This window comes from Andrena cerasifolii, chromosome 14, assembly GCF_050908995.1.
Source record: "Andrena cerasifolii isolate SP2316 chromosome 14, iyAndCera1_principal, whole genome shotgun sequence".
In the NCBI taxonomy this organism is placed as follows: domain Eukaryota; kingdom Metazoa; phylum Arthropoda; class Insecta; order Hymenoptera; family Andrenidae; genus Andrena; species Andrena cerasifolii.
In genome coordinates this window covers 6752427-6777024 of record NC_135131.1, presented here as the reverse complement: position 1 = coordinate 6777024, position 24598 = coordinate 6752427, and the positions used below count along the sequence as shown (strand labels likewise).

The 24598-nt window shown below is 44.2% G+C and overlaps 3 protein-coding genes across 4 annotated transcripts; 2 read left to right on the top strand and 1 right to left on the bottom strand.

The window, feature by feature from the left end:
• Positions 1-3621: 3621 nt before the first annotated feature.
• Positions 3622-14596, bottom strand: LOC143376456 (sortilin-related receptor). Its single transcript, XM_076826802.1, has 8 exons — positions 14304-14596; positions 12342-12617; positions 12095-12256; positions 11736-12017; positions 11396-11661; positions 6314-11298; positions 6020-6226; positions 3622-5658 (listed from the first exon to the last, which is right to left on the bottom strand). Exons 1-8 carry the CDS (start codon positions 14568-14570, stop codon positions 5597-5599), a joined length of 6507 nt encoding a protein of 2168 aa, XP_076682917.1. The 5' UTR covers positions 14571-14596; the 3' UTR covers positions 3622-5596.
• A 3058-nt stretch (positions 14597-17654) lies between these two features.
• LOC143376573 (uncharacterized) lies at positions 17655-19117 on the top strand. The gene is made up of 2 exons (XM_076827052.1): positions 17655-17714; positions 17861-19117. Exons 1-2 carry the CDS (start codon positions 17655-17657, stop codon positions 19115-19117), a joined length of 1317 nt encoding a protein of 438 aa, XP_076683167.1.
• Positions 19118-19245: 128 nt separating this feature from the next.
• On the top strand, positions 19246-24450 carry Mcph1 (Microcephalin). 2 transcript variants are annotated; one of them, XM_076826808.1, is made up of 6 exons: positions 19246-19483; positions 19558-19691; positions 21000-22597; positions 22672-23364; positions 23454-23691; positions 23995-24450. In XM_076826808.1, the coding sequence occupies exons 3-6, from the start codon at positions 21081-21083 to the stop codon at positions 24256-24258; spliced, it is 2712 nt and encodes a 903-aa protein (XP_076682923.1). In that variant the 5' UTR covers positions 19246-19483; positions 19558-19691; positions 21000-21080; the 3' UTR covers positions 24259-24450. The 2 variants fall into 2 exon arrangements, with proteins under 2 accessions (XP_076682923.1, XP_076682922.1); XM_076826807.1 differs by having other exon boundaries at positions 19558-20900.
• Positions 24451-24598: the final 148 nt, after the last annotated feature.

The following is a 24598-nucleotide window of genomic DNA, read 5'->3' as shown; positions in this document are numbered from 1 at the left end:
AGGAAATAGGGGATCGCAAATGGAAGATAAAAATTTCAAAACCAAACGGATCTCCTAAAAGTCGCTCGTTACCTTCTTAATATTTCATTAAGTGTACACGCCTTTTTGTGTTGTCAGTCATTTATTATTTGAAATACTACCTAGGTATTGACTGAAAGATTATTACTTGAAACACTACTTAGGTATCGATTGAAATATTATGATTTGAAATACTAGGTATTGATTGAAATATTATTATTTGAAATACTATTTTCTTATATTTCAATGAAATACTCATTTCACAATAGTATTTCCGTGAATTAGTATTAAAATATATATTTGAAATACTATTTCTTCATGCACCTACTACTATTCAAAGAAAAGTTTATTTGTCAACTCCTATGTCACTCGAAGATAACAAAATTATTTATCTCTAACTATCCACTTAAAAAATCTATCTTCCCCAGGCCCTGGAATGTCCAATTTGAGGCGCCACGTATCGTCTCGAGTGACTTCGACGCCCGGATAGAAGGGTAATGGCGTGTTAAGGGTACGTACCGTGAAACTCGATAATTTCGCGATGCATTCTTCCTAACGAGAACATCGCAGCTACGAAATTATTTTAATCGCTCATTCACGCCGCTGTTCGCGCTAAAATTACTCTCAAATAATTCCTGCCCAATTTAAGCCGCAAAAACTAAAGTAGCTCAGCCTGGGAGCTGCGCGAATTATGTTGCGGCACATCGTTACAAAATTATGCTCGCTTTAACATCGTTCCCTAATCAGCAGCATTTTCCTCGAATTTCACAGCAGCGATTCCATTAATCCCCCTGCTTAATTTTACACGAAACTCTTTACCTGTATCAATTATAAACTGTTCGCTGATTGCCTGCACTTCTCTCGCCTGGGGCGTAACTATCCTGCAATTATCTTGTCAGGCGTGTTACACGACAGCAGCTTCAGTGAACGGATAATAGGAAACAGTAGCTTCTAGCGCTGCATAATTGATTAGGGGCCAGCACTCGCGCCAATTCCTAATCCTCCGCAACACCCCCATCTCGCATAAAGTCACTTTGAGATTTTGTTGACACTGCACGCAGTCTTCTCGCGCACACACACATAGGTACGTGTACCATTTTTGCATTTAGCGCCGCTAAGGCGCGTATCGTTTCCCCGCAATTTCGATTTAGAGCTCGCTAACGACACGCAAGCGCACGCAAATCGCCCCCTGATCGTCCGATAAGCGGAGGATCGTCGTTTCCTCGCGTAATCATCGCCGGAGCAAGTTTAAACGAATCGTTCTAGCCGCCGGAGCGTGCTCGTAAAAAGGTACGATGCGCGAGCCGCGTGCTCGCGTACACGGAGCCTGTAATTAAGGGAAACAATTATTATTGCGGTACATTTGCACGTGCGTAGCCCAGTTCTGCTACACACAGACGTCCCATGGCGTAACGACGCATCGAAGTGCTGGATATTCGTACGGACCCCGTCGTCCATTCAACGTTTTGCTAGCGGGCACGTGGAAATTATAACTGGAGGGGTGTAAGGGTTAAAGAGAAGACTAAAATGGCCAATCGAGAAAATTTTTCTTACTCTCTGTAATTATTAATCAGGGGCGGATTTTGAGATTTGGCGCAAATTAGGCAAATAAGCGTTTGCTATCCGTTTCGTGAAACATCATCAAATATTTTAATTGAAGAGTCGAGAGAATTTCAAAATTAATTCAATATGGCTACTCGCGTGTGAGTTTTTGCTAATTCGCTACATGAAAAAAAAGACAATTACTTTTAAAGTTGTCTCAAGCCTCTATGTTTTAACCTTTTTCAATTTTTTTCGCTCAAGATTTGTCGGCACCTAAAATTTAATGCTCCCCAAAATTTGTCGCTCCCGAAAATTTGCCGCTCCCCAAAATTAGTCGCTCCCGAAAATTTGTTACTCCCAAAAATTTGTCGCTCCCGAAAATTTGCTACTCCCAAAAATTTGTCGCTCCCAAAAATTTCACGCTCACAAAAATTTGTCGCTCCCGAAAATTTGCCACTCCCAAAAATTTGTCACTCCCCAAAATTTGTCGCTTCCGAAAATTTGCCGCTCCCAAAAGTTTGCCGATCCCAAAAATTTGTCGCTCCCCAAACTTGCCACCCCCGAAAATTTGCCGCTCCCACAAATTAGCCGCCCGGGGCTGCAGCCTGCTCAGTCTATACTCTATACACAAATCCGCCCATGTCCTTAATGACTAAATAATTAGCAATCTCGCGTATTTTCGCCGAGTGCACCAGCAAACCTGGTACCAGGCTCTCCAGTGACCTGATAATCCGCGAAGCCAAGGTAGTAGGGAAGAAGCAGGTGACGTGTTTTCGCCGAGTACGAATGTTTCTCTGCCTGAAGAAAAATAAAACGCTGCAAAGCGGGTAAGGCTGTGCCGGACGCGTACACGTGTCACGAAGAACACAGAGGGCACGGAGGATTCGTGGCATTCCGTTCTTTTCATTTTTAATGAAGTAACGGTGCCGAAAACCTCGAATTATCTCTGAGAGGTACAACGGATGTGCCTACTCTCCCAAGGAGGTAGGACTCATTGTGGAATCGGTCGGACGGTTCTCTTGTCGTTCCACTTTTTGGCAGCCTGGCCACGGGCAGAACACTTCCGCCGGATGTTGTCGCGTTTCGTTCGCCAATCGCGTTAAACGGCGATTCGATAGGGGGCTGAATGGAATGCGGATGATGCTGGAAGAAGATGAGCAAAAGGAAGCATCGACGATGTAATTATCATTTAATTTAAAACAATCCGAACACTGATTAAGGGTGACTGATAAAGGTAAAGTGGCGAAGAGGGTGTGGAGAATTTGAATTGTTGATAGGGGAACATAACTATCGTAATTCATATACGATAACCCTCGTATAATACGGATAGTCAGTTCCATAAAAAGGCTGCGTTATACAGGACGAGTCACCTAACGATTAAAACCTAAAATGTCCCCGTTGTTTTTAATGATACGAGAAAATATCTAAGGAAAACAATGTTTGCTTGAGAGCAATTTTTGCGATGTCGATTTTTCTCTCGCGTCATTTGAAGCTCACCATATTACATGATTGAATTTGTCTTTTTATTGGCGATAAAGTTACACTGATGAACATACGTCATATTTGAAAAAACATCGATGACCATGAAATTTCGGAAAATATGACCTTGAGAAAAAATCTTCTCCGTCGCAATAATATTGCCCCTCTGAGGCAAACATTTTTTTCCTTACACAGTTCCTCGTATCATTAAAAACAGCGGAGATATTCTAGGTCTAACTTAGGGGTAACTCACCCCGTATAAATCGCGTTATGCGAGACTCACGATCAGATCTAATATAAAGAACGGGGTTATTCGAGCCCATCGCATAAAGCACTTTACCATTAGTGACTCCGGCGACGCTGTACAATGTATCTTAAAAATTATATAAAGCGAAAAGATCAAAATTTAAAAATTTTAAGATCGCGTTATATCAAAACTGCGCGCGCGTTACTAGGGCTATTACGTACCTCAATTTCAAAACCGCGTTACACGAGGGTTGCTGTATGCACAATCCCTTCCGAAGTTGCGAATATTTTGCGATAGCCATTCTTGGCTTCATCTTTGAAAAAAGACACGCGGTATTCTGTGTGCCTTAATATGATTTATTTACACGCAAATATATTATATGTATACGCATATATATTTATATATTATGTATATATCACTGTTATATTGCTATAACCCTTGAGATTTACACGTACACGATACGCCACGCTTTCTGTAATATCATCGATCTCTCAAGAACCGATCGAAATGTCCGTGTGCTCGTCGTTCTTGCCCCTCCTTTGTCCGCCTCTCCCTTATCTTTCTTTGTGTGACAATATCCGTGTTAATGATAACAGTGTAACCGTGGTTTCAACAACGCTGTAATCTCAGAGCACTTGGTATTGTACGCGAAGGCAAAACGGGGTAATACGTAAAAAAATCGTAATACGTAGTCGACTCTAGAAACAAGACGGCAACAGTGCTCTGGAAATAAAGAACTTGCTGCGATCGAGACCGACACAAACCTAGCTTCATTGAAAGCGACACAGCGAAGAACAGACACACCGATAATACTGCTTGACACTTTCTGATTCTCTTGTCAGTCGAGCGATCGAAATACTAACCGCGATCTCCGGTTCCTCCGAGCTGCAACTTACAATCGTGCAAAGTCTCTCCGATCGGGATCCATTCGAAGACGGTGAAAAGATCCTTTTCGAACGTGATCCCTAAAAGTGATCGCATCGTCGTTTCGTCTGAGCGAGAAGAGGGCTGAAGTTTCAAGCGGATGGGTCGCGAAGATATCGCGTTTTCTGCCCTGGCTGTAACTAGTTGTGCCCATTCTCCATCGAGGATCGCGTTCGCGTATAAAAATGGGCCATCGGACTGGTTCGCCGGAGGCTTCAACCTACTTTCAAGTGTTGAAAAGCGAAGTTGCACCCGTTCGATCGCTGTGTATTAACATTATCGTTATGTACATCTATTAATAAAAAAGACGCGGTCCGTTTCGTCAGGCCGAGACGATCGCTTGATACGCTGCCCTATCGAAGAAGTCGAATATATATCTCAACCGGTTAGAAATACAATTACAAATACAATTACAATTACGATCGAGAGACATACGGAGAACGGTGGTACGATCGATTTTCTCATCCTCGGCGAGACACAGCCTAAAAAATTGTAGCCTCCGATTGCGCGCTGCTGAGCCGGTTAAGCTAGCGGAACTACTCGTCGTCGCCGCCGCTTCGAAAAAGTGCGAATGAGGCTCGTCGGTGCGTTCGTTAGGTAAAAAGTGATTTATTACAAAAAAGAGTCAGAGCGGGTCTGGTTGTGTAAAATTTCGAAAAAGGCAACCCCCGATGGGTGCCTCTGCTCTCGTGACGACTGTTAAAAAATCATAAGACGCGGTGTACAGGTGTTCTCTCGTTCCGCGTACAATACATGGCATCTCGTAAACGCTTCTAGGTTCTGCTATTCGGTACAAAATATTTACTATATGTACAGATTGTTCTCCCTCTTTCTTTCTCTCTCTCTCGCTCTCTCGCCAGATCAGGCTCGTACAAGATATATATATATATATCTTAAACAACAGTTTCCATCTCCGCAGCCCGCCGATATATAAACTTACATCGTCCGTATACTAACTCATGTATCGCGTACACATCTAAATTTCGATATCTCTACAAGAACGTAGGGGTTGGTGATCCGTTAAGCTTTCATGTAAGTGCTCTAAGCAGCCCGTGTCTAATCAATTCGTACTTACTACGATTAGTGAAGTGTGTCAGTCTTGAGCCACTTTCATAAAAGCTTCACACTTTTATGATCAGGTCTTACCTTACAGATATAAATACATATAAATACATATATATATGTATAGACACACACATATATATATTTATATATTATACTCGAAGTTAACGTATTAATTAATAGTGTCTTGGCACATATCCTCCTAACAGTGTAAATCATATTTCATGCTCGTGTACGTATAGAGGTGTGATATACCTGCTCGAGCCTGTGTATCTGTGTGTACATTGTTTAACGCGGATGTTGTGTGATCAGCGCAAAAGAGCCCTATGCTATCACCAGCGGCTCGTCGTCAGAGAAGCCTCTGATCACTGGGCTGTCTTCTTCTTCTGGAAAAGAGAAAGATTTCGTTGGTCAGTTGTTGCGCGTCTTAGCTCGCAACTGCTAATAATTCTCGTTAACTGCTATTTACTTTCATGGTATTTTATTCTTTTTTGCTTGTACTCTATCTTGGCACTATTTCTTTTTGGCTTCGTGTTGTTCATTTTTGTGTTTCTACTTTTATGTACTAGTCCTCTACTGGTTTTCTCTATTCTATATGTACCAAAGGGTTTTCCCATATATATATAAATAAAAAAAAATAAAAGAAGCAAGTGGGGCGAATTTTACGTTAGAGCCTCGCGATCAATAAAGATGTCTCGGTATTCGTAATTTCCCGATAAGGATAAGAGCAAAGTTACGCGAACCAACCTAAACCATCCGTAGTTCCTGGGAAAGTCGCTTGCCCGCGTCTCGTATCGTAATGACTGTTGGCGAACTGCGTGAAACTGTTGGACAGCCTTCTGTGCCTCACAACGAAGTATGCCAAAGCGGATCCCAGAGCCACGATCAGCAAGCAGATTGGTATGGCGAAAGACAAGATGTTCGATGTGTTCATTATCACTGGCAACGATGTCTCTGAAAGAGATGTTCAAAATTATATATCTCGCAGTAGAATTAACCGGTTCCGTGAAGAGCGACGAGTAGTAGAGCAGAACTAATTACCCGTATAGTTCCTAAAGCTGAAGATCTCGCTCAAGGGGCTCTGGTAGCCTTCGTCGGTGACCAATCGTACAGCAATGGTGTATATTACGCGTGGCTTAACGTCCTTGTAAGTGTACGGAGGTTGGTCGACCTTGTAAATCTTGGCAATCGACTCGTTCATAGTCTTCGACCCTTCCACCACCAGGATCTCGTAGTGGTACTTGGTAGTCTTGAAGCTCTCCGGCAAGTCGTGCTCCTGCCAGAAGATAACATAGCCGTGCTCCTCGTGAAGAACCTTGAGCTGATGAGGCGGCATGATTATAGGAGCCACGTAGATCACTGGCTGACTTGGGATGGCATTCTCAACGTCTGTCGCGATGGTGATCTTATATTTTCCGCCGTGCTTGATCGAGTTGAACGTGTGCTTCAACGCCGTCTCGTTTGTCGGCGGCAGCGTGACGGTGAAACGCCTGTTGAACGTGATCTCTGTGACAGTGATCGTGTACCTGATGGGCTCGTCGATCGTGGGGCAGCTGGCGTTCCAAGAAATAATTATGGTGTCGTGTTTATCCGACGAGGTGACTCTCAGCTTCTTTGGCGGGGCACGTTGATTGAAATGCGTGAATACTGTGACAGGCGCGCTCAAAGCACCGGCGCCGTATTCCCCGTTAACGCCAACCGCGAACAGGTAGGTCTCACAGGCCTCCAGATCCTTGATCGTAGCAGAAAGATTGGTCGTGAGGAACTTGTACTCCTTGAAGAACTCCACTATGTTGACGGCATAATGAATAGCGTACTGCCACTTGATCTTCCTGGTGGGCTTCGGGGGGTCCCAAGTCAGCTTCACCATGGTTCCATGCGGTTTGACCAGCTGTGCGACGAGCTTCGACACCGAGGGCAGAGCTACGCCCCCAGTAGTGGCTGATATAGTGACGGCCCTTCCGATATATTTCTTCTTCAGAGCTCGGACCTCGAAAGTGTACTTGATCCCTGGGGCAAGCTTATTCACCTGTAGTTTATCCTCCATCGTCGACAGGGTCTGCAACGCTGGGTACGGGGCTGGCGCCCTAGGAGTGACGTGATAACCATCCACGTCCTTCAGGGGCTTCCAAGACAGGGTGATGGAATTGTTAGTGGTAGCAACCACCTTGAGGTCTTCGATATCGTCTATATTCGCAGACCCGTCGAAGGTGACGGTAACCACGCTTGACGAGACCGACTCGCGTTCCCGGTTCTTGGCGATCACCCAAAACGAGTAGTGCTTGCCTGCCTCGAAGGCCATGTCGATAATCGCTGATGTCTTCTGCTTGAAGAACCTCGTGGGCGGTATGGGTGGCGCAACGAAGACTTCGTAGCCCGTGATGGGCCCGTTGGGCAACAACGGTGGCAGCCAGGTCACTTCCATGCAAGTCCCACTCTTCTGGGTGACTGTGACGTTCCTGGGCTCTGAAGGGACACCTTCAGCGGTCATAGTGTCCAGGTATTTCGCTGGTGGATAGACAGTGCTCTGCCCCTTTAGCTTGACATGGACTGTCAGGTTGTAACGGGTGTAAGGGTTGAGGTTGTTGAACTGGTACTCCATTTCCTCGATCCATTCGCTGGCATTGGTCCAGTTTGCCCCGGGCTCCACGGAAGCTATTGACGGCAGGAACTCGAAAGTGACGTTCGTGGGGACTGGCATCCACCAGAATAGGAAGAGGCTGGTAGCATTCACTGATCGCTCGTCTACTCCCATCACGAGCACCTGGTAGACGCGAGAGCTGTTCTTCTCGCAGTTGCTCTCGTCGAAACCGTCCAAGCAATCACGGTTGCCATCGCAGTACGCCGCCAAGGGGAAGCAGCGAGTCTCGTCGCAAGGGAACAGGCCAACGTAGCAGGACGGAGTGGCTGCCCGGCTAGAGGACTGTTCGGTGGAACAGCCCAGCTCGTCGCTGCCGTCGGGGCAGTCCTCTACACCGTTGCAGATATCTCTGAGAGGTATACAGGCACCATCCATGCGGCACATGAGCTGGCCTTCTCCGCAGGCAACCTGCACGCCTTCGCAATGCAGCTCGTCCTCTCCAGATGGGCAATCATTGAAGCCGTCGCAGACCCAGGCATCTTGGATGCATTTGCCGTTTAAGCATCGGAACTGGTAATCTCGGCAGACGTCGGACTGTTGAGTGGTGTACACCAAGGTGGAGGCCTCAACCTCGTCAGCGTTACCGCAGCCAATCTCGTCCGAATCATCCCCACAGTCGTCCACGCTGTCGCATTTCCACCAGTAAGGCACGCACTTCTTATTGTTGCAGATGAACATCCAATCGGTGCAGAGACCGGTGGGTAATATCGGGGCTAACGGTGACGGAGGGGTGACGACGGTACAGTTGACCTCGTCGGAGCCATCCGCGCAATCCTTATCCTCGTCGCACACCCAAGACTTGTAGATGCAACGCTTCTCCTGCGATGTATTGCACATGAACTGCCAGCTCTCGCAGACCATGTTGCTGCAGTCCGCCTCGTCCGTGCCGTCCTCGCAGTCCGAGTCCCCGTCGCACTTCCAGCTAGTCGGTATACAGGTGTGCTCTGATTTACAAAGGAACTCGTGAGACCTACAATTGCTTGGCGGGACGTTCCCCTTGCAATGCCTCTCGTCGGAACCGTCCCTGCAGTCGTCCTCGCCGTCGCATTGCCACCTGTGCGATATGCATCTGGCGTTGTCGCACCTGAACTGAGTGTCCGTGCAATTCGAGTACTTGCAGTCCTTCTCGTCCCTGCCGTCCTTGCAGTCTGTGTCCAGATCGCAGATCCAGTACTTGGACATGCACTTGTCATCGCATTCGAAGTGATTCGGGCTGCAAGTGGTCCTGTTGCAGTGGATCTCGTCGGAGTTGTCGCCGCAGTCGTTGTCCCGGTCGCACCGCCAGAACGCCGGTATGCAAATGTCGTTCTGGCAGGCGAACTGATTCGCCGAGCAAGTACTAGCCACGCGAGGGCACGTGGAGTTGAGGAACGGCGTGCTGCCTCCCGGACACATACATTTATCATCGATCATCTCCATCCCATCCGGGCAGAGGCAAACGTGGCCACCGCGGGGCGCTCCCACGCATATGTGCGAGCATGTGTTGTTGGCGCAGGCGTTCGTGCCGCGCTGCGAGCTGTGGTCGAACACCTTCAAGTCCATCAGACCGGTCAGGTAGCCGATTAGGTGGTCTATACTCTCGCCGTAGTTCTTGTCCGCGGTGAATATCATCGACTGCTTCCAATCGTCCCAGTACATATCGTCTTTCAACACCGCGACAGCGAAGGGATGCAGCACTCGGTCGTCCTTCGAGATCACCTTCTTGAACTTCTTACCATCGTAATCGCTGGAGCCGATGTAGTCCTGCCTGGCGTCCACCCAGTAAATCCGCTCGGATATGTGATCAATCGTTATCCCGTTTGGCCATTCGACGATCGGCTCCACGAACAGTCGTCTCACGTCCGATCCGTTGAGATTAGCCCGCGAAACCGACGCGTTGCCCGGAGCCCAATCGGTCCAGAACATGTACCCGTTCATCGGGTGAACCGCTATACCTCTGGGCTTTTGTAGATTGTTGGGTCCAAGGATGGTTCTTCGCATTCTACCCATGGTGGATATATCTGTTCTGATCACTTGAATTCTCATTCTAACGCCGTCCACGAAATACAGAAGATTCGACACCCAGTCGAGCGCCATTCCTTCAACAGAGCTTAGATCGGTTTCCACTAGGATCTCAGGGTGGCTCGTGCCATCCTTCAGACACTGCCTGCCAATAGTGTCGGTCACGATGTCCGCCCAGTACAGACAGTTGTTCTTCACATCGAACTCTATGGCTATCACATTCTTCAAGTCGTGAACCGGCAGCTCCTCCAGCTTCTCGTTCACCAGATCGATTCGCGATATGTGCTCGCGTTGCGCCACCAAGAGAAATTCAGATATCACGCCGACGGGGCACGGAATCTCGTCCGGCTCGAAGTTCCTAGCCGCGCCACCCATGCAGTCGTCGTCGGATATTTTTACGTAACCCTTTGTTCGATTGTAAAATTTCCCCGGCTCGCAGGTGTTGGGCACAACGTAGGGATCGTACGTGCTCAGATTGTCGCGCACGCAATGATACGGATTGCCTTCTCGTACGAACCCGAAGTCGCACTGATAGTCGTTAAAGTCGCAAGGGCATATCTCTGTTTTTATAGGGCGATCGTAGTCGATGCCGGTGTAACAATTAATTCGCGCCGCTCTCCTCTGGTACGTCTCCTTTCGACCCAGCACACACGACATCATCGGTTGATCCGGGCTCGACGGGGACCAAAACTTGAAGTCCGTTTCGGTGCAGTCCTTCTCGAACACGTTCCGCAGGTCGACCTTTATTATCAGCCACTGATGTTGCCCGCTGTCCGATCCGAACATCGTGAACACCGTCGTGTTCTCTCCCGGCTCTGTCATCAGCCCGTACACCCGTAACATCTTTTCGTTAAAATCATAGGACTGCCAGGTCTCGCCCTCATCGGTGGAGTAAGAGATATGCCTGGTCTCGCCGCGAGATTTGAAGTACTTGACGGCCACCAGCAGGCCGCCGTGGTCCCCCATGTTGAAAAAGTAGTAGTCCTTCAACACTTGCTTCCAGGTGAGGCCGGCGTCTCTGGACACGTACAGAGCCGGGTGGCCTTTGAGATTCGGCCCTATAACTCCAGTGGCCATTATAATGCCGGGGGCAGACTTGGAGCTCATAATCGACACCGATCTCGTTACAGGATACAGCTGGCTGAAACGCTGGCTTAAATGCAACGAGCAGTCTTTCGTGCAGTGGATGTAGAACCCTTCGTGATTCGCGGCGGGTGGTTTTATGGGGTTCCATGTTGCGCCGTGATCGAACGTTATTAGCGACACTAAGTGCTCCGGCCCGATCGCGCCTGATTTCGGTGTTCCTTTCACTTGCGACGCTATGTAAATACCACGGAGGCCCTCTACCTTATACAAGTCTGTAAATGCTTCATCGGCTACGTCGCTAGAAGGAAGGAAAGCAGAAATATATATAATTTCTAGGAATACCTAAAGAAGATCGCGAAGTTTTTATGTAGAAAGTGTTTATGCACTACGCTTACTTTAACCAACTGTCCTTCCAAGTGCTGTTAGGGAAAAAGGTAAGAATTCCCTCGAGCGACAACGTGAACGTTGCCCTCTTTTCATCTATAATCTCCGATACATAGAGATTGACTTGCGTTTCGCCGTGGGAGGCCGCGACAAAGATTCTATTATGCGAAACGTCGACAATGTGGTAATAATTGCAAGGTAAATAGGTGTTAAATTCAGCCTTAACGAAGCTGTTGTTCTTATAAGACAGGTAAAGATCCAGGTTTTCCGATCCATTCTGTTGAAAAAGAAATCCTCCCTGTTTGTACCCTCGTAGTGAGTATTACAATCGCTAAAACGTTTATTACATACTTTTGTGTCCTTGGACGTTGCGAATTTGTAATCACCTCTGATTTGAAAATCTTCAACGTTCGTGGTTACGACTGTGAATGATTCATCTAATGGCATCTCTTTCGTCTGATGCTCGTTTATTGGGGACAGCAGCGTATCCTTGAAACTAAACTGCCAAACGGTGTTCGACCCAGAAGGCTCTATACGCTCTATCAATAGGTTGGGCGTGGGGGACCAAAAGAATGCTTTCACATAATGATGAATTACTACCCACGTAACTCCCAAATTCTGCGACAGCCATAGCTAAATTCAAACGCAACGTGTCAGTGCAATAATAACATAAGGAAAATATTTTACTTCCAATCGCAGATCAGACTTGCCTTGCGCATAGGGTCGATCTTATCAAGGGCGACGAGAGTTCTGCGATCCGACTCGACAAATGAGATTTCGCTCGGATGGAATGGCACGTCGAACGGGTATATGTAGTTGCCATTGTTGAACGTGATAAAAATGTGACGATTCGTGCTGTCCACAAAGACGCACTGCAATGCACCATAAATTATTACTATAAGGATAAGGATACTTAATAAGGCTGAGAAAGGACATGTTTATTGAAAATCTACTCACGTAGTTGTAAAACTTTGGATGATTGATGAATTTGTCCAGAGTCGCGTACGACGCATTGGATCCGGGACCACGCTTGAACTTTTCAGTCTTATTGACAAACGTATCGCCGTAATCGTAACTTATATATACAGCACTAGGATTGCTCGGTACAGGATACTTGCTTCCATGCACCCGCACAACGGGCGTACTGTCCCTCGCTAGACATATTATTACATTAGATCCTTCTCCAACCCAATGCACCATTAATTGCTGATGCGAATCGTTCAAAGCATTGACCTGCAAAGAAAAGATATAGAAAGGTATAGTACAATGGACAGTGCCATTGAGTTATATCACGTCGCTGCGTCAAGTATATCCTTTAAGTAGCTGAGAGAATTATCAAATAATATCGATCATCCCGTGGAGATAAGGATAAGTTGGCAACAAGCATATCATTAAGATCCCAGGTAAATAAAAAAACAGAAGATACGTATCATTGCAAATTCTTGTTATTAATTCTTGAATGTGTTTGCATATTTTATAAAGCCTACAAATACATTCATTTACATTTAAAAATATCCAAAGAAAAGAGTTTTGTAACTAGAGTAAAGGTAACAGTAGTTGACCATGTACCAGTAGTTGACAGCTTTTCAGAAAAACGTGAAAAATATGGTTTTTAGAAGCCTTTTTCGCTGAATACAACATCAACGAAAAGCCTGAAATTGATTCACACGGATACGAGTGCATAATGACATTTTACACTTAATTTGATGTTTCCTTGTCTAGAAATAATTTCAAGGTCTTCTTCCCTGTGGTATGAGATTCCTGGAATCCAAACGGTAACCGCGTCTCGTATAAAAAGAAAGGAGTCAGAGGTATTTATGCAAAATCATCGAAAATATTTATTCATAATTCAATGGATATTGAGAACTACAACTACAATTTATCAGAATTGCTGGCTAATGCCTTAATCTCCATTTAATATAACTTGTTTTATCAGCTTTGGCTGCTGACACATTATACTCCTTTGTTATCACGGGCACAAGTATTTCTGTACGTGCAGCTAAGTGTTTCATTGTGTCCACTGGCATGACACGTACATTATGACTAATTGCTTGTCCCATCTAGCTATTATCATGAGACACTTTATATAAACATTTCTTTACAAAACTGCAACATGTTCATTCGAAGGGAATTTCAAGCTTGCACTCCAGATCGTTCCTATTTATCAAGAGATACACCCGAAAATAATCGCGTGTTTACAGAAAAAATGTTAGTCACGTGTGTACACGGCACAGCAGTATAGATTAAATACTGCGAAGGAACGAAGCGAGAAGCGTAACGCCTCTACGATTTTGTAACTAATAGCATCTCGTTGAAACGAGAGTACGTCGGTTACACAATGCCGATGCCGATTGATCGCGTCCGCCGTCGATCGTTTATTTACAAGCAGCCGCGATTCGCAATTTCGCCAGAAAAACATTGGCGATGCTGGTGCGGCCGTGTTGTCACGAGAACGACGGAATCATCGCGCGGAGATAAAAATCGACTTTATTCGAAAGGCGAATCCGATGCTCGTCCGATGCACAAATAATCGTGGAAAAAACGAAGAGAAACGGGGACGTGGAGAATCGGTTGGTTGACCCCTCTCTGTCAATAACAGAACGACTGCATAACGCTACTTCATTTCATCAGGATTGATTAAATTTAGTCCGGAAGGGACATAATACGGCAATTACGATGCTGCTCGGCTGTTCAGCGCACAAAGGCGGTGCTGTTGCGCCGTCCTTGTTATCTGCGGTCCGTAAAATTCTAAAATCGCCCCTATCGGCGAATAACATGTCCGCGAGAGATAAGGGGAGAAAAACAAAACGTAAAATGCGCACAGGGCGAAGGATTTAAACGGGCATGCCCGGTCACCATGTAGGGCCACGAGAATCGATGGGCAACGCATCTGCGGAGAAACGGCCGGTCGTCACGTACCTTCGTCATGATCTTTGGAAGATTATTTGGAGGCGCTGAAGGGACATCCCTGCGCGTTCGACTAGATGACGTTTCGCTGGCATCGTGCAAATACTCGCCACGATTGATAATCAGCGGCTGTCTGTAATTGAACGAATCGAGGTCCTCCGTGACGTGGAGCGTTCTCGATTTATCACCGAACCTCAGTCCATTATTCGAGCTGGTTAACAGTATCAAATAAAAGACAAGCGCGTAGTAGTAAAAGGCCGAACTGTTCCGGCCGGCCATCTTGCTCAAACTGACTTTCGTTAATAACCATCTACACAGGTACATACATGTATATATGTACGCATATATGTATTTGAACAGTAGCGGATCGTGGGGGCGCAAGCAGCGCGAGCACGGGGCCCCAGTACCGTACCGGTGCCTGAAATCTTAAAGAAATTTGAGCTCCTCTGTGCTTCGCAACGTATCTTAATTCAGCGAACCTGAATTTTCCCGCGAGACGAAGAATTGTGTAATGGGCGATGACGGTGTGGAGAAACGAGGAAAAGATGGCTGAGGAAGTAACTTCGGAAATGCTTCTAATTGCATTTGGCGATGCAGTTTGTTGACCGGGGATCTTTAAATACTATGGTTACATGGTGTGTGGTTTATGTAGAAGGTCGAGTGGAGTAATTTGCATGTGTAATTTAATGCGAGCTGATAGGCATGCGTCAACGAAGTTGCATGCGCATTGGACTTAAGCGCGTTCTGAAAATGCTAATGGTGTTAACCGATGTCGAATCGAACTACGGAGATTCCTTCTTCCTTTAAATAATTTTCTCAAGCTTCTCAAGAACCTGGAGCCAATCGCAGAACGGTGCTGGATATTAAGAACGCTGAGGAACATCGCGCATTGTATACGTAACCGCAGCTTCGCGTTTATCATCCATCGCACTTCAGAACGCACGGCTGTAGCAGAACGTCGTAAGTATCTGTATTCAAATTAGAGTTGTCGCTAAATACTGGTTTTGAGATTTATTCAAACTACATAAATACTTACATGCAGCTGGCGTGTAATCTTGAACAGTGTTGTAATTGTTTTTTTACGGAATTTTTTTAAATTTTAAGTAGATATCGCGTTAAGCCGAAGGCAAAGGTAAAACAGTAGAAATTGTTCGTAGTATTGTTTGCGATGCTTATTACATTGTATAATAATGTGTGTACGAATATGAGTCATAGCTTCGTTTCGTGACTAATTAACGGCGTAGTAGCCGATGGAAAAGAAGAATGGTCGTAATAAAATTGGAAATCGTCGAGTTGGGGGAGCAAGCACTTGAATGGCGACTCTTAGATGTAATAATAAAACTACATTAGATAATGGCTTTCATTTCCTGCCAGCGACGCCAACGTCCCCCTGTTCGTACTATGCACATGTATAAAATGCGTGCGCGATCAGAGTAAAAAGATTTCTCGATACTTCCTTATTTACTTCCTAGGTTAAAATGGAAAACAGTTTTTGATGAAATATGGAAGCATTGTCTCTCGTAGAAAGTGCAGTTTGCCAGGTTACTCTTATAATTTAACAGATATAATTTACACGCGAAGTATAAAGCTACATATATGTTATGAAACACAAATTACCCGAAACACTCTAAGTACCTGAAATTGCATATTTGTAAGAAACTCAATTAAATTTATACAAATATACTTTCCGTTTTATATATAGAGAAAAGAAGATATAACACCCATTAGTGTCACCGTAGCGGCGATGTTTCTTGGTTCATATAAATGTAGATAATGAATAATTCAAACTGTAATCGTGCAACAGCTTTCAACAATGACTTCTGTAGAGATTCTGCACGTAAATCTATAGTTAGTAATAAATCGATAATTTATTAGATTTCCGTCCCTAATTCCTGCACTTTTTCAGTTGCATTAGAAAATAGAGATCCTTAAAAACCTCAGTTACGCCTTTTATGCATATATTACGTACAAGTGAGTAGTTATTAGTCACATGCAAGTTATTGCTGCATATAAGTATGCATACCATGCATATATGCAGCGCGTCGGTAATTTGGTCCGTTTGGACCAGGAAATTCTGCAAAGTTAATAGGAATACATACTACTGGTGGAGGTGGCACGGCGGAGCTGGGAGGGAGTTAACGTGTGCGACAAGGACAGAGATACTCAAGACTGCGACCTGTTTTACCAGCTCTGTACTTTCGAGCCCCTTTACCATTTGAGGTCGCATGCAAAGTCGCATGCAGAATAGAATAGGATTATAACACGACTAGCGGATGGAATTGAAATTAAGTAGAGCAAGGTTAGTAAGGTTTATTCTTTACCCCACCTATAGTTTTTCTGAATTTCAGCTTCGAAGGCATCCTCGATTCTCTCTCCGAAGACGTTACTTAGTGCCACCTCTTTCGACATCATGTTCTCCTAGTATATAGCCGAATTTTTGTGCATTCTGAAAATTTTCGCCAGATTTTGGCCAATATATCAGGAGAACATGAAGTGGAAAGAGGTATAATATGATACCTAAAATGATAACTCCAACTTATCCTGAATGCTAGGTTTCCATACTGAGCTGATTTTAAAAGTCATTGCGCTTCTGCTTTGAATAGATGGGGAATTACTTGTCACCAGTAAAAGGACCAATCAAATTGCTTAATATCACTTGGCTTTTCGCGTTGGCGTCGGTTGGTGTGACGTCACGGAATAATCACACTCCCACATACCGCCACTGCCGTAGGTGTTCCCCCTCCACTACGAATAGTTTGCAGGAATCCATTTTCCGGCATTCCTAACGGTTAGGTTAGTTGTAACCAGTTATGTATAACAGAATAGTCGGCGCTGACAGGATTCTAATTCTTTACAGCTTTACACTAAACTAGCCAACCTTTTTTATTGAAATATTTCCTGTTTTTTAAGTATTAAGGTATTATAAGACCTATACCTATTTTATTTTATTTAGTTAAAGTGACCAGACGTCCCGCATTTTAGCCCTTTGTCCCGCATTGAAAAGTGTCCCGCAAAGTGTCTCGGATTAAACATGTAACCTTTTACATTTTCGCACTGGCATGAAGTTACTGTTTCCTCTACTTTCTTTGTTGTGAAAAAAGAAATATTTTTAATTTCGTTTCGATGTATCATTTTATAATCACAAGTATGTATTTTTAAATATATTGTAAATGCTTTAATAAACTACCGAAAAGATCTCCTCTCGGATCTGTTAACCCTTTTTTTTTTGCTTGCTTGCGTGTCCCGCATTGGAACAGAAAATATCTGGTCACTTTACTATATTTAGTATTAAAATAATTAACCGTGACTTGAGCCGTTGCTTGCCATCGGAACAGTACTGTATAATCGTGCGTGGGTAGAAAAATGGAGCTGCAGCAGCCTGGCCGGTCAAGCTCACCGATAAGCAAAAATCCTTCAGGAAAGGTAACTTAATTTTCCTACATTAATTCTTTCAATCGTTTCGAAAATATACACAGAGGAGAATTTTGGTTTCTAGGCAAATCTTACGTACACATATCGTAATTTCAATCTATCGTAGTTTCTTACCGTTGTAAATTTGGTTTTTACAGCACGTTCGGTCCGGACAAAGAAAGATTATCATAAACGTGTACAAAGCACTTATCCAGGAAAGGCCGTCTATGAAATACCGCGAGATCATGTCGACGCTATCCGAACAAACAGGAATAGGGCTGTCCACCGTGAAAAAGACCGTTGCCGAATACGTTAGTACCGGCAAGGTGTCTTCGCCAAACAAAAAACGTAAAAAATTGAGCATCGTGCAGAAGCTGTCCGAACAGGAGAAGACCGGAATTAGGCACAAAGTCCACGAGTTCTGGTCCCGGCGAGAAGTGCCGAATTTAAATAAAGTCCTCTCGGCAGTGAATGCGGACCCTGAGCTCGGCACATATGTACGGACCACCTTCTATAGAATACTTCACGATTTAAGCTTCAAGTTTACAGCAATACATCGGAATAGCGCCCTTATGGAGCAAGAGTACATTGTGCTCTGGCGACATAACTATTTAATTAAGCTGGCGCAATATAGAGCGGAAGGTCGCCATATTTATTACTTAGGCGAGACCTGGGTGGACAGCTCGAGCTCCACAAGTACACCCGAGTCCACCGGCACAGGAAATCAGCTCGTCGCTCTCCATATTGGGTCGGTGGAGGGGTTCGTACCCGGAGGCCTCCTGTGCTTCAAATCGGAAAAAAACTCGAAGGATCTCAATGACAAAATGAACGGGAATACCTTCTTTGAATGGTTCCAAGGTATTCTGCCATCATTGAAGGAGGGCGCAGTTATCGTCATGGACAACGCTCCTTACCATTCCGTGAAAACGGAGCATTGTCCAACGATGGCCTGGACGAAGCCAAGAATCATAGACTGGCTTATTACCAAAGGGTACCCCATACCTCCACATTCCATAAAAGTGAAGTTAATCGATATGGTGAAGAAAATCAAGCCAGAATACGACAAGTACGTAATAGACGAGTACGCGAAAAGGAACGGGAGACTGGTTTTGCGCCTGGCCCCATACCACTCTGAATTGAATCCCATAGAGATGGTGTGGGCCATGGTAAAGAATTATGTCAAGACGAAGAACACGACCCACAAGTTAGCAGATGTCAAGAAACTGATAAGCGACGGCATCGATCGTGTGTCCGTCGAAATTTGGCAAACTTTTATCCGGCACACGACGAGTAAAGAACAGAAACTTTTCGAGCTGGGTCAAATTATAGACGAAGTCAGCGACGCAAATATGACTCAGGGTGGCACGGACGAATCTGAAACGGATTCCAGCGAGGAGTGGGAACAAAATATTTAATTAAATTTTTGTATATGTGGGTAATGGCGTGGGTGTAAGTATAACACAGCTACGTACTTTAACAGAACCAGAATTCATCAAACCCATTTCAATGTCGGTTTGTCTTTCCTTGAATGTTACCAGGAAATCCAAAGTAGTCGCGTGGTCTTTATGCCTCGGTCGCTCGTGAGCGAATGAGTCTCTTCGCACGGGGTGCAAACAGTGGTCTCTGACCACCCCTCTCTACCGATTCCCAAATCCTGGATAAATACCGGACCAAGGAAGGGAGACTCTTTCTCTGGTCGAAACCGGAAGAACGTGGAGCCTGCAGAACAGATGTTTCATTGCTTTATAACATTCTGACGGTCCTGTTCGAGGATTACGGAAGTATGTATCGCTACACACATGTATATTTCATATTTTATTTTATTATTTCGTGTTTAACGAATGGCCATTCACAGTTCCAGGAGAGTTAGAGAAGAGTTCCCGACACAGTTCCCGGGCGTTGACCGTGCATTTTCATGGACTAGGTTGCAACACTTTGGCCCGGGTGGTCAGTGGGCGGCACTGCGTTGCCACGCGCAGTGTTGCCGGTGTGAGTATGGGCGTCGTGCGTGGCGCAGGGATGGGGGGGAAAAAGTTCTCTTTAGAGTTACTTATCTGCCAATTAAAGCGCGAAGGTGGCCGTGGGGTTTTAGTGAGTAAAAGTCTCACACTACCCCGGCGCCTTCGGGGGAGGGCCGAGCTCTCCCTTGACGACGTCGGGGTGTCTTTTGAAGATTTCCCCACGTTAAAAATAAAAAAAAAAATGGGTGCAATCCTTGATGATGAATACGGTCCTCGAAATTCTGGACACCCAGGGATCTTCAAGGCTGCATTGCAACTGGTCAATGTTTCTGGCGGTTTCTCGCGAAGTTTAGATTCTATGATGTCTGGACTTCGTCAATCACGTTGACTCGGGACTCTCCTCTTTTGGACATTCGAGGGTAGCGGGTGTAAACTCTGTACCTGACGTTTTAAAAACAAGATTTTTTCAACTTTTAAGCGAGCGAGTACTCGTGCTTGTAGTGCGTGCGTGCAAGTATATGAATGTTAAATAAACAATTGAAGTACGAAACAACTGCAAAACGATTTTAATAAAACGCAGTCGCTAGCTGCTGCATAACGCCGTTAGCACCACCTACCACACGAACTGCTACAAATATCGCTACCCTCCAAAGTGTCGTTCAGCGGAACGCACCCATTGCATGCGAGTATCAAATATTAAAGAGATTCAAAAGTACTAGTTATCGGTAAAACAGATCGCAGTCTTATCCCAGCAATCTCTATCCTTGTTGCACACGCTAGCCCTCTCTCTCCCACACACAAAACTTCACCGTGCCACCTCCATCACTATCATGTGTTCCTATTAACTGTGCAGAATTTCCTGGTCTAAACGCACCAATTTTACCGAAGTAGATAAAGTAGATCGCAGGTATATTCAGAATATTTCTGTCCTTGTTGCGCACACCTAACCCAGACCACTTTTCTCTCTCCAAAATGCTCCAAAAGCCACCGAGCCGTGTGACAAAAATTTATATTACTTAGATGTCTGGTAGTTTTCATGCAGAAATAAGGCGACAAAAGGAAAAATTCAGGGAATGATTACTTTCGTGAATTTTTCATTTCAGTGCGCTGTCGCATGAAGATGCAACAGTTGGCAACTTCATGCGGAGCCGTTCGAACGTGTTCGGACGCGCTCCAAGATGCAGTTAACAGTGGAGACTGCAAGGCAGTGTTGTTATAGCGATTGCACCTAGAAATTGTAATGACAGACGTAGTAAAATAAGTTGTAATAACATAGCATCATAAATGGTAGAACGTACGACACATAATGTTAAGGGCCGTGTTGTATGTGTCTCAGGTTATTGAAGAAAGAAGAATTTAGGATGGCTTCGGAGTGAAGTTTCAATACTTACGATGTTTCGTGGATAAGCTGTACGCAATGAGTCAGAATAAAAGGAAGCCGAGAATAAGGAGCGTCATGGATGAAAGTGCCAGCTTCAAACACAGGCGCAGTTCGTTGCAAGTGAATCTAAGCTGCGTCTCCAAGTTAACAGATTCTGGCAACGGATCGCTCAGGCAAATGGATGAGGATAATAACAACGATATAGCTCCGAATATAACTGAGACTGACACATCCTTGAGAAGCAACAAATATAGATCCTCTAGGAGCAACCAGGTACCTAACGACAATGGACACAGATCGTATAACGGTATTCCTTTGAAAGATGTGAGCATAGTTTTAAGGAAAATAAACAGCGACGATCAGATTCTGAATAAAAGCTGTGAAATATTGAAGGAAGCTATTATGACCAAAACTAAGCGAATGTTTGACGCGCGAAACGAGGTATCTGTTAAGACACACAGAATTTTAGGCGTTGATCGTGTTGAAGAAGAAGAGGGAGCAGAAGATTCAAATCAGAGTATCGGTAGTACACCGAAAGATCAGTGCGAAAGCGAATGCACCAAGGAACGGAGACAGCAGAACAGATTGAGAAAGAGACGACTGTTTAACACATATAATTCAGCATGTAATTCTAGCAATCTGCGCCCGTTGCAATTGAATGAAATTCAAAGTAGCAGCATTGTACTGGCTGGAAGCAACAAAAGACCTGGTGCTTCGAATACATCGGGCGAAGCTATTGATCCCCGTGAAATAGAATATCGTAGGACCAATCATTCTGTTATTTCAAATACCTCGGAAGGTGAAGGAGAATTCACAGCGGTGCCGATTGGCTGCTCCACGATGATAAATGATCAGGTATTAGATGCAGAAGGTGAAAGTGGCCTTCAGATTGCAAATAATTTGTCTTCGTCTGCAGATAAGCATACAAAGAAAAGTATAGTCTCCATGGAAATAACAGATATCCATGAAAGGTTTATGCAATGCGATAATCAGAGCTTGAGGACAATTGCCGGAAGCAGCGTGAATACAGTACGGACTTCTTTGAATGTAAATATGTCTGTCGAGGGATTAAGCGAAGATATCAGATGTAGGCGGGAAAAGGACATAGATACGTCAGTTTCTGACGAGGCGCTGGAGAGCATAAATACAGTTCATACTTCGTTACAAATGAATACATCTTTGGATACCTCGAATAGATTATCTTTGCAAAGATCTAGTATCAGAAGCGGGATGTCGATATCGAACGATACCATGAATAAAAAGAAAGGTACAAGTATCGTCGATGAAAATAATACAAGCTTAACTGATCGATTGAAAAATGTCTTCATTCGGTCCAACGAACATGTACAAAGCAATAAAGTATGTACCGAAAGGGATCAAGCTAGTGATACAAGTACTGGTCAAAGTTACATCGAGGCTACTCCGTATCCAATGAGTCGTTCTGTTTTTTTGAGATCACAGTTGAAACACAATGCTAATAATAATCGGCACAATGGTGATAAGTCGTTACATGCTACAGATGCAAACTTTTCCAAAACGAGATCTCATACTCTGTAAGTATATCATTTCTATTTTGCAAAAGGAAGTATTCTCAATGATTATAAATGCTTTGTTCACATTCTTTTAGAGGACAGAAGGGACGCCCGACTTCTAATAATGATCAGGAGAGAAGTGTAAATGATACAATCATTATGGATGATTCGTCTCTTTGTAGAACACCTGGTGCTAAACCACAGGTACCCGTGATCATAGACGAATCGTGCAATGAAAGCAAATTGGAGAACGATCAGAATGCAGGGAATTTGATAAATCTCTCTTTTAAAAGGAAGTGTAAAAAGAAGCTACTGCCTCTTCACGAATGCTCGCAATTGCTAACATTCTCCCCGGTAGAACAAGAATGTGTACCTCCTAAATACTCAACATTCGCAAAGAGACACAGAAAAGGGAAGAAGCAAGCTGCAAAGACTAAATTTAATGCAGCCGTTAGTGCGAGTAACGCGAAGCACATTGAAGAACAAAGTAGCAAGCAGTCATTATTAGAAGATGATACTCATTCGTTCTCTGAAAAGAAGAAACAGAAAGCTAAGAAGCCCAAGAAAGTAGTCAGTAAAAAGATTACCGTTAAGAAAATTGTTAATGAAGATATTTTAAAGAGACTAGAAGAAAACAGAGAAATTGGTAACAAATCACAAATGGTGGCCTCTGTTTCAAGTAGAAATTCAGCAAACGATTTTCAATCCTTGAAAAGGCTATCTACTACACAGTTATCCAGAAGGAAAGCGCAGAGACTAAATATCGTTGTAACAGGCCTGTCCAATGAGTAAGGAGAATTGTTTAAAACCCTAGCTTTTTAAGAGAAACTACTTTGTCGTAATTATTTAATATGTACTCTCATATATTTTTTCGCAGTGATAAGAATATAGTTAAAAGCGTCGTTAGAACTCTGGGCCTCGCGAGAATTGAGTTGAATGTCACAAAGAGAACGACCCATGTCGTGACTACCGGCGTGCGTACAGTAAATTTGCTACATGGAATTATACGAGGCTGCTGGCTCGTCAGCCTCGAATGGGTTTTGCAATCTTTGGAGAACAACGCCTGGTTGGATCCAGAAAAATACGAAATGACACATTTCTCGAAGGCGGCAATGGTATGCAAAGCAGATCATACTCCAAAATATGTATTACTACCTTTACTACTCGGCTTCGCTCGAAATTTAGATTCTGCTTTTATAAAAAAAATTATTTCATTTACTTTTTTTTTGCGTGGAAAGTCACATTCATCTGGATTAGCTAGACATAATGAGGTGGGGCACATTTCGCGACCCCAAAGTATACCGTTCGAAAGTTTTTAGGCGACAGACAAACACACAAGCACTTTCTGCTTTATATACTAAGATACATAATAGATAATGGGTATAAAGCGTTGCTAATTTACGATTTGTAATCTTCAGGAGAACCGTAAAGATAAACAATTGTTCGGGAGAGCCTATGTCCCTGAATTGTTTGCTGCTACTGGCTATATATATGTTGGGAATGACACAACGCCTCCCTGTACTATACTCAAAGATCTGATAAAAACCGCAGGTGGTTTTATTACCGAAAGCCCGGAAACAGCGAAGATAATTATTGGTGCAGAAGGGGTAAAAGAGTCTTGGGTGTTAGATTGCATCACGACGGGCGAATTACAAGCGTGTAATCAATATCGACGACGGTAAATGTTGCCTAATAACAAACAATTGTAAATAACAGTACTTTTCATTAGTACCGAACAGGAATCGTGTGCAAAATACTTTTCGCAAATTTATATATACTTAATCACGATATCATAGATATAATTTAATTATATCTAACACGAATCAACTTCCGATTTACACATATCTATGCAATTATATTTATATTAGACTGAATATTAAAAGAAGTCTTTTTCTTTCTACAAACTAACAGTTGATGTTCGTTTAAGTTATAGATCAAGTACTCCAACTGTATCGCGACAAATAATATACGATGTTATCGTGATTACGAGCGATGTTTGGATAAAAAATCTATTTCGCTGAT

What these genes read in the sequence shown, in the direction of transcription:
- Mcph1 (XM_076826808.1), top strand. Translation starts at nt 21,081, where the DNA reads ATGAGTCAGAATAAAAGGAAGCCGAGAATAAGGAGCGTCATGGATGAA. An exon ending in AAAACGAGATCTCATACTCT is followed by an intron (nt 22,598 to 22,671) that starts GTAAGTATATCA and finishes ACATTCTTTTAG; the next exon opens with AGGACAGAAGGGACGCCCGA. An exon ending in ATTTCTCGAAGGCGGCAATG is followed by an intron (nt 23,692 to 23,994) that starts GTATGCAAAGCA and finishes TGTAATCTTCAG; the next exon opens with GAGAACCGTAAAGATAAACA.
- LOC143376456 (XM_076826802.1), bottom strand. Translation starts at nt 14,570, where the DNA reads ATGGCCGGCCGGAACAGTTCGGCCTTTTACTACTACGCGCTTGTCTTT. An exon ending in TTCCAAAGATCATGACGAAG is followed by an intron (nt 12,618 to 14,303) that starts GTACGTGACGAC and finishes TTTTCTTTGCAG; the next exon opens with GTCAATGCTTTGAACGATTC. An exon ending in AGGAACTACGGATGGTTTAG is followed by an intron (nt 5,659 to 6,019) that starts GTTGGTTCGCGT and finishes TCTCTTTTCCAG; the next exon opens with AAGAAGAAGACAGCCCAGTG.
- LOC143376573 (XM_076827052.1), top strand. Translation starts at nt 17,655, where the DNA reads ATGGAGCTGCAGCAGCCTGGCCGGTCAAGCTCACCGATAAGCAAAAAT. An exon ending in GCAAAAATCCTTCAGGAAAG is followed by an intron (nt 17,715 to 17,860) that starts GTAACTTAATTT and finishes TGGTTTTTACAG; the next exon opens with CACGTTCGGTCCGGACAAAG.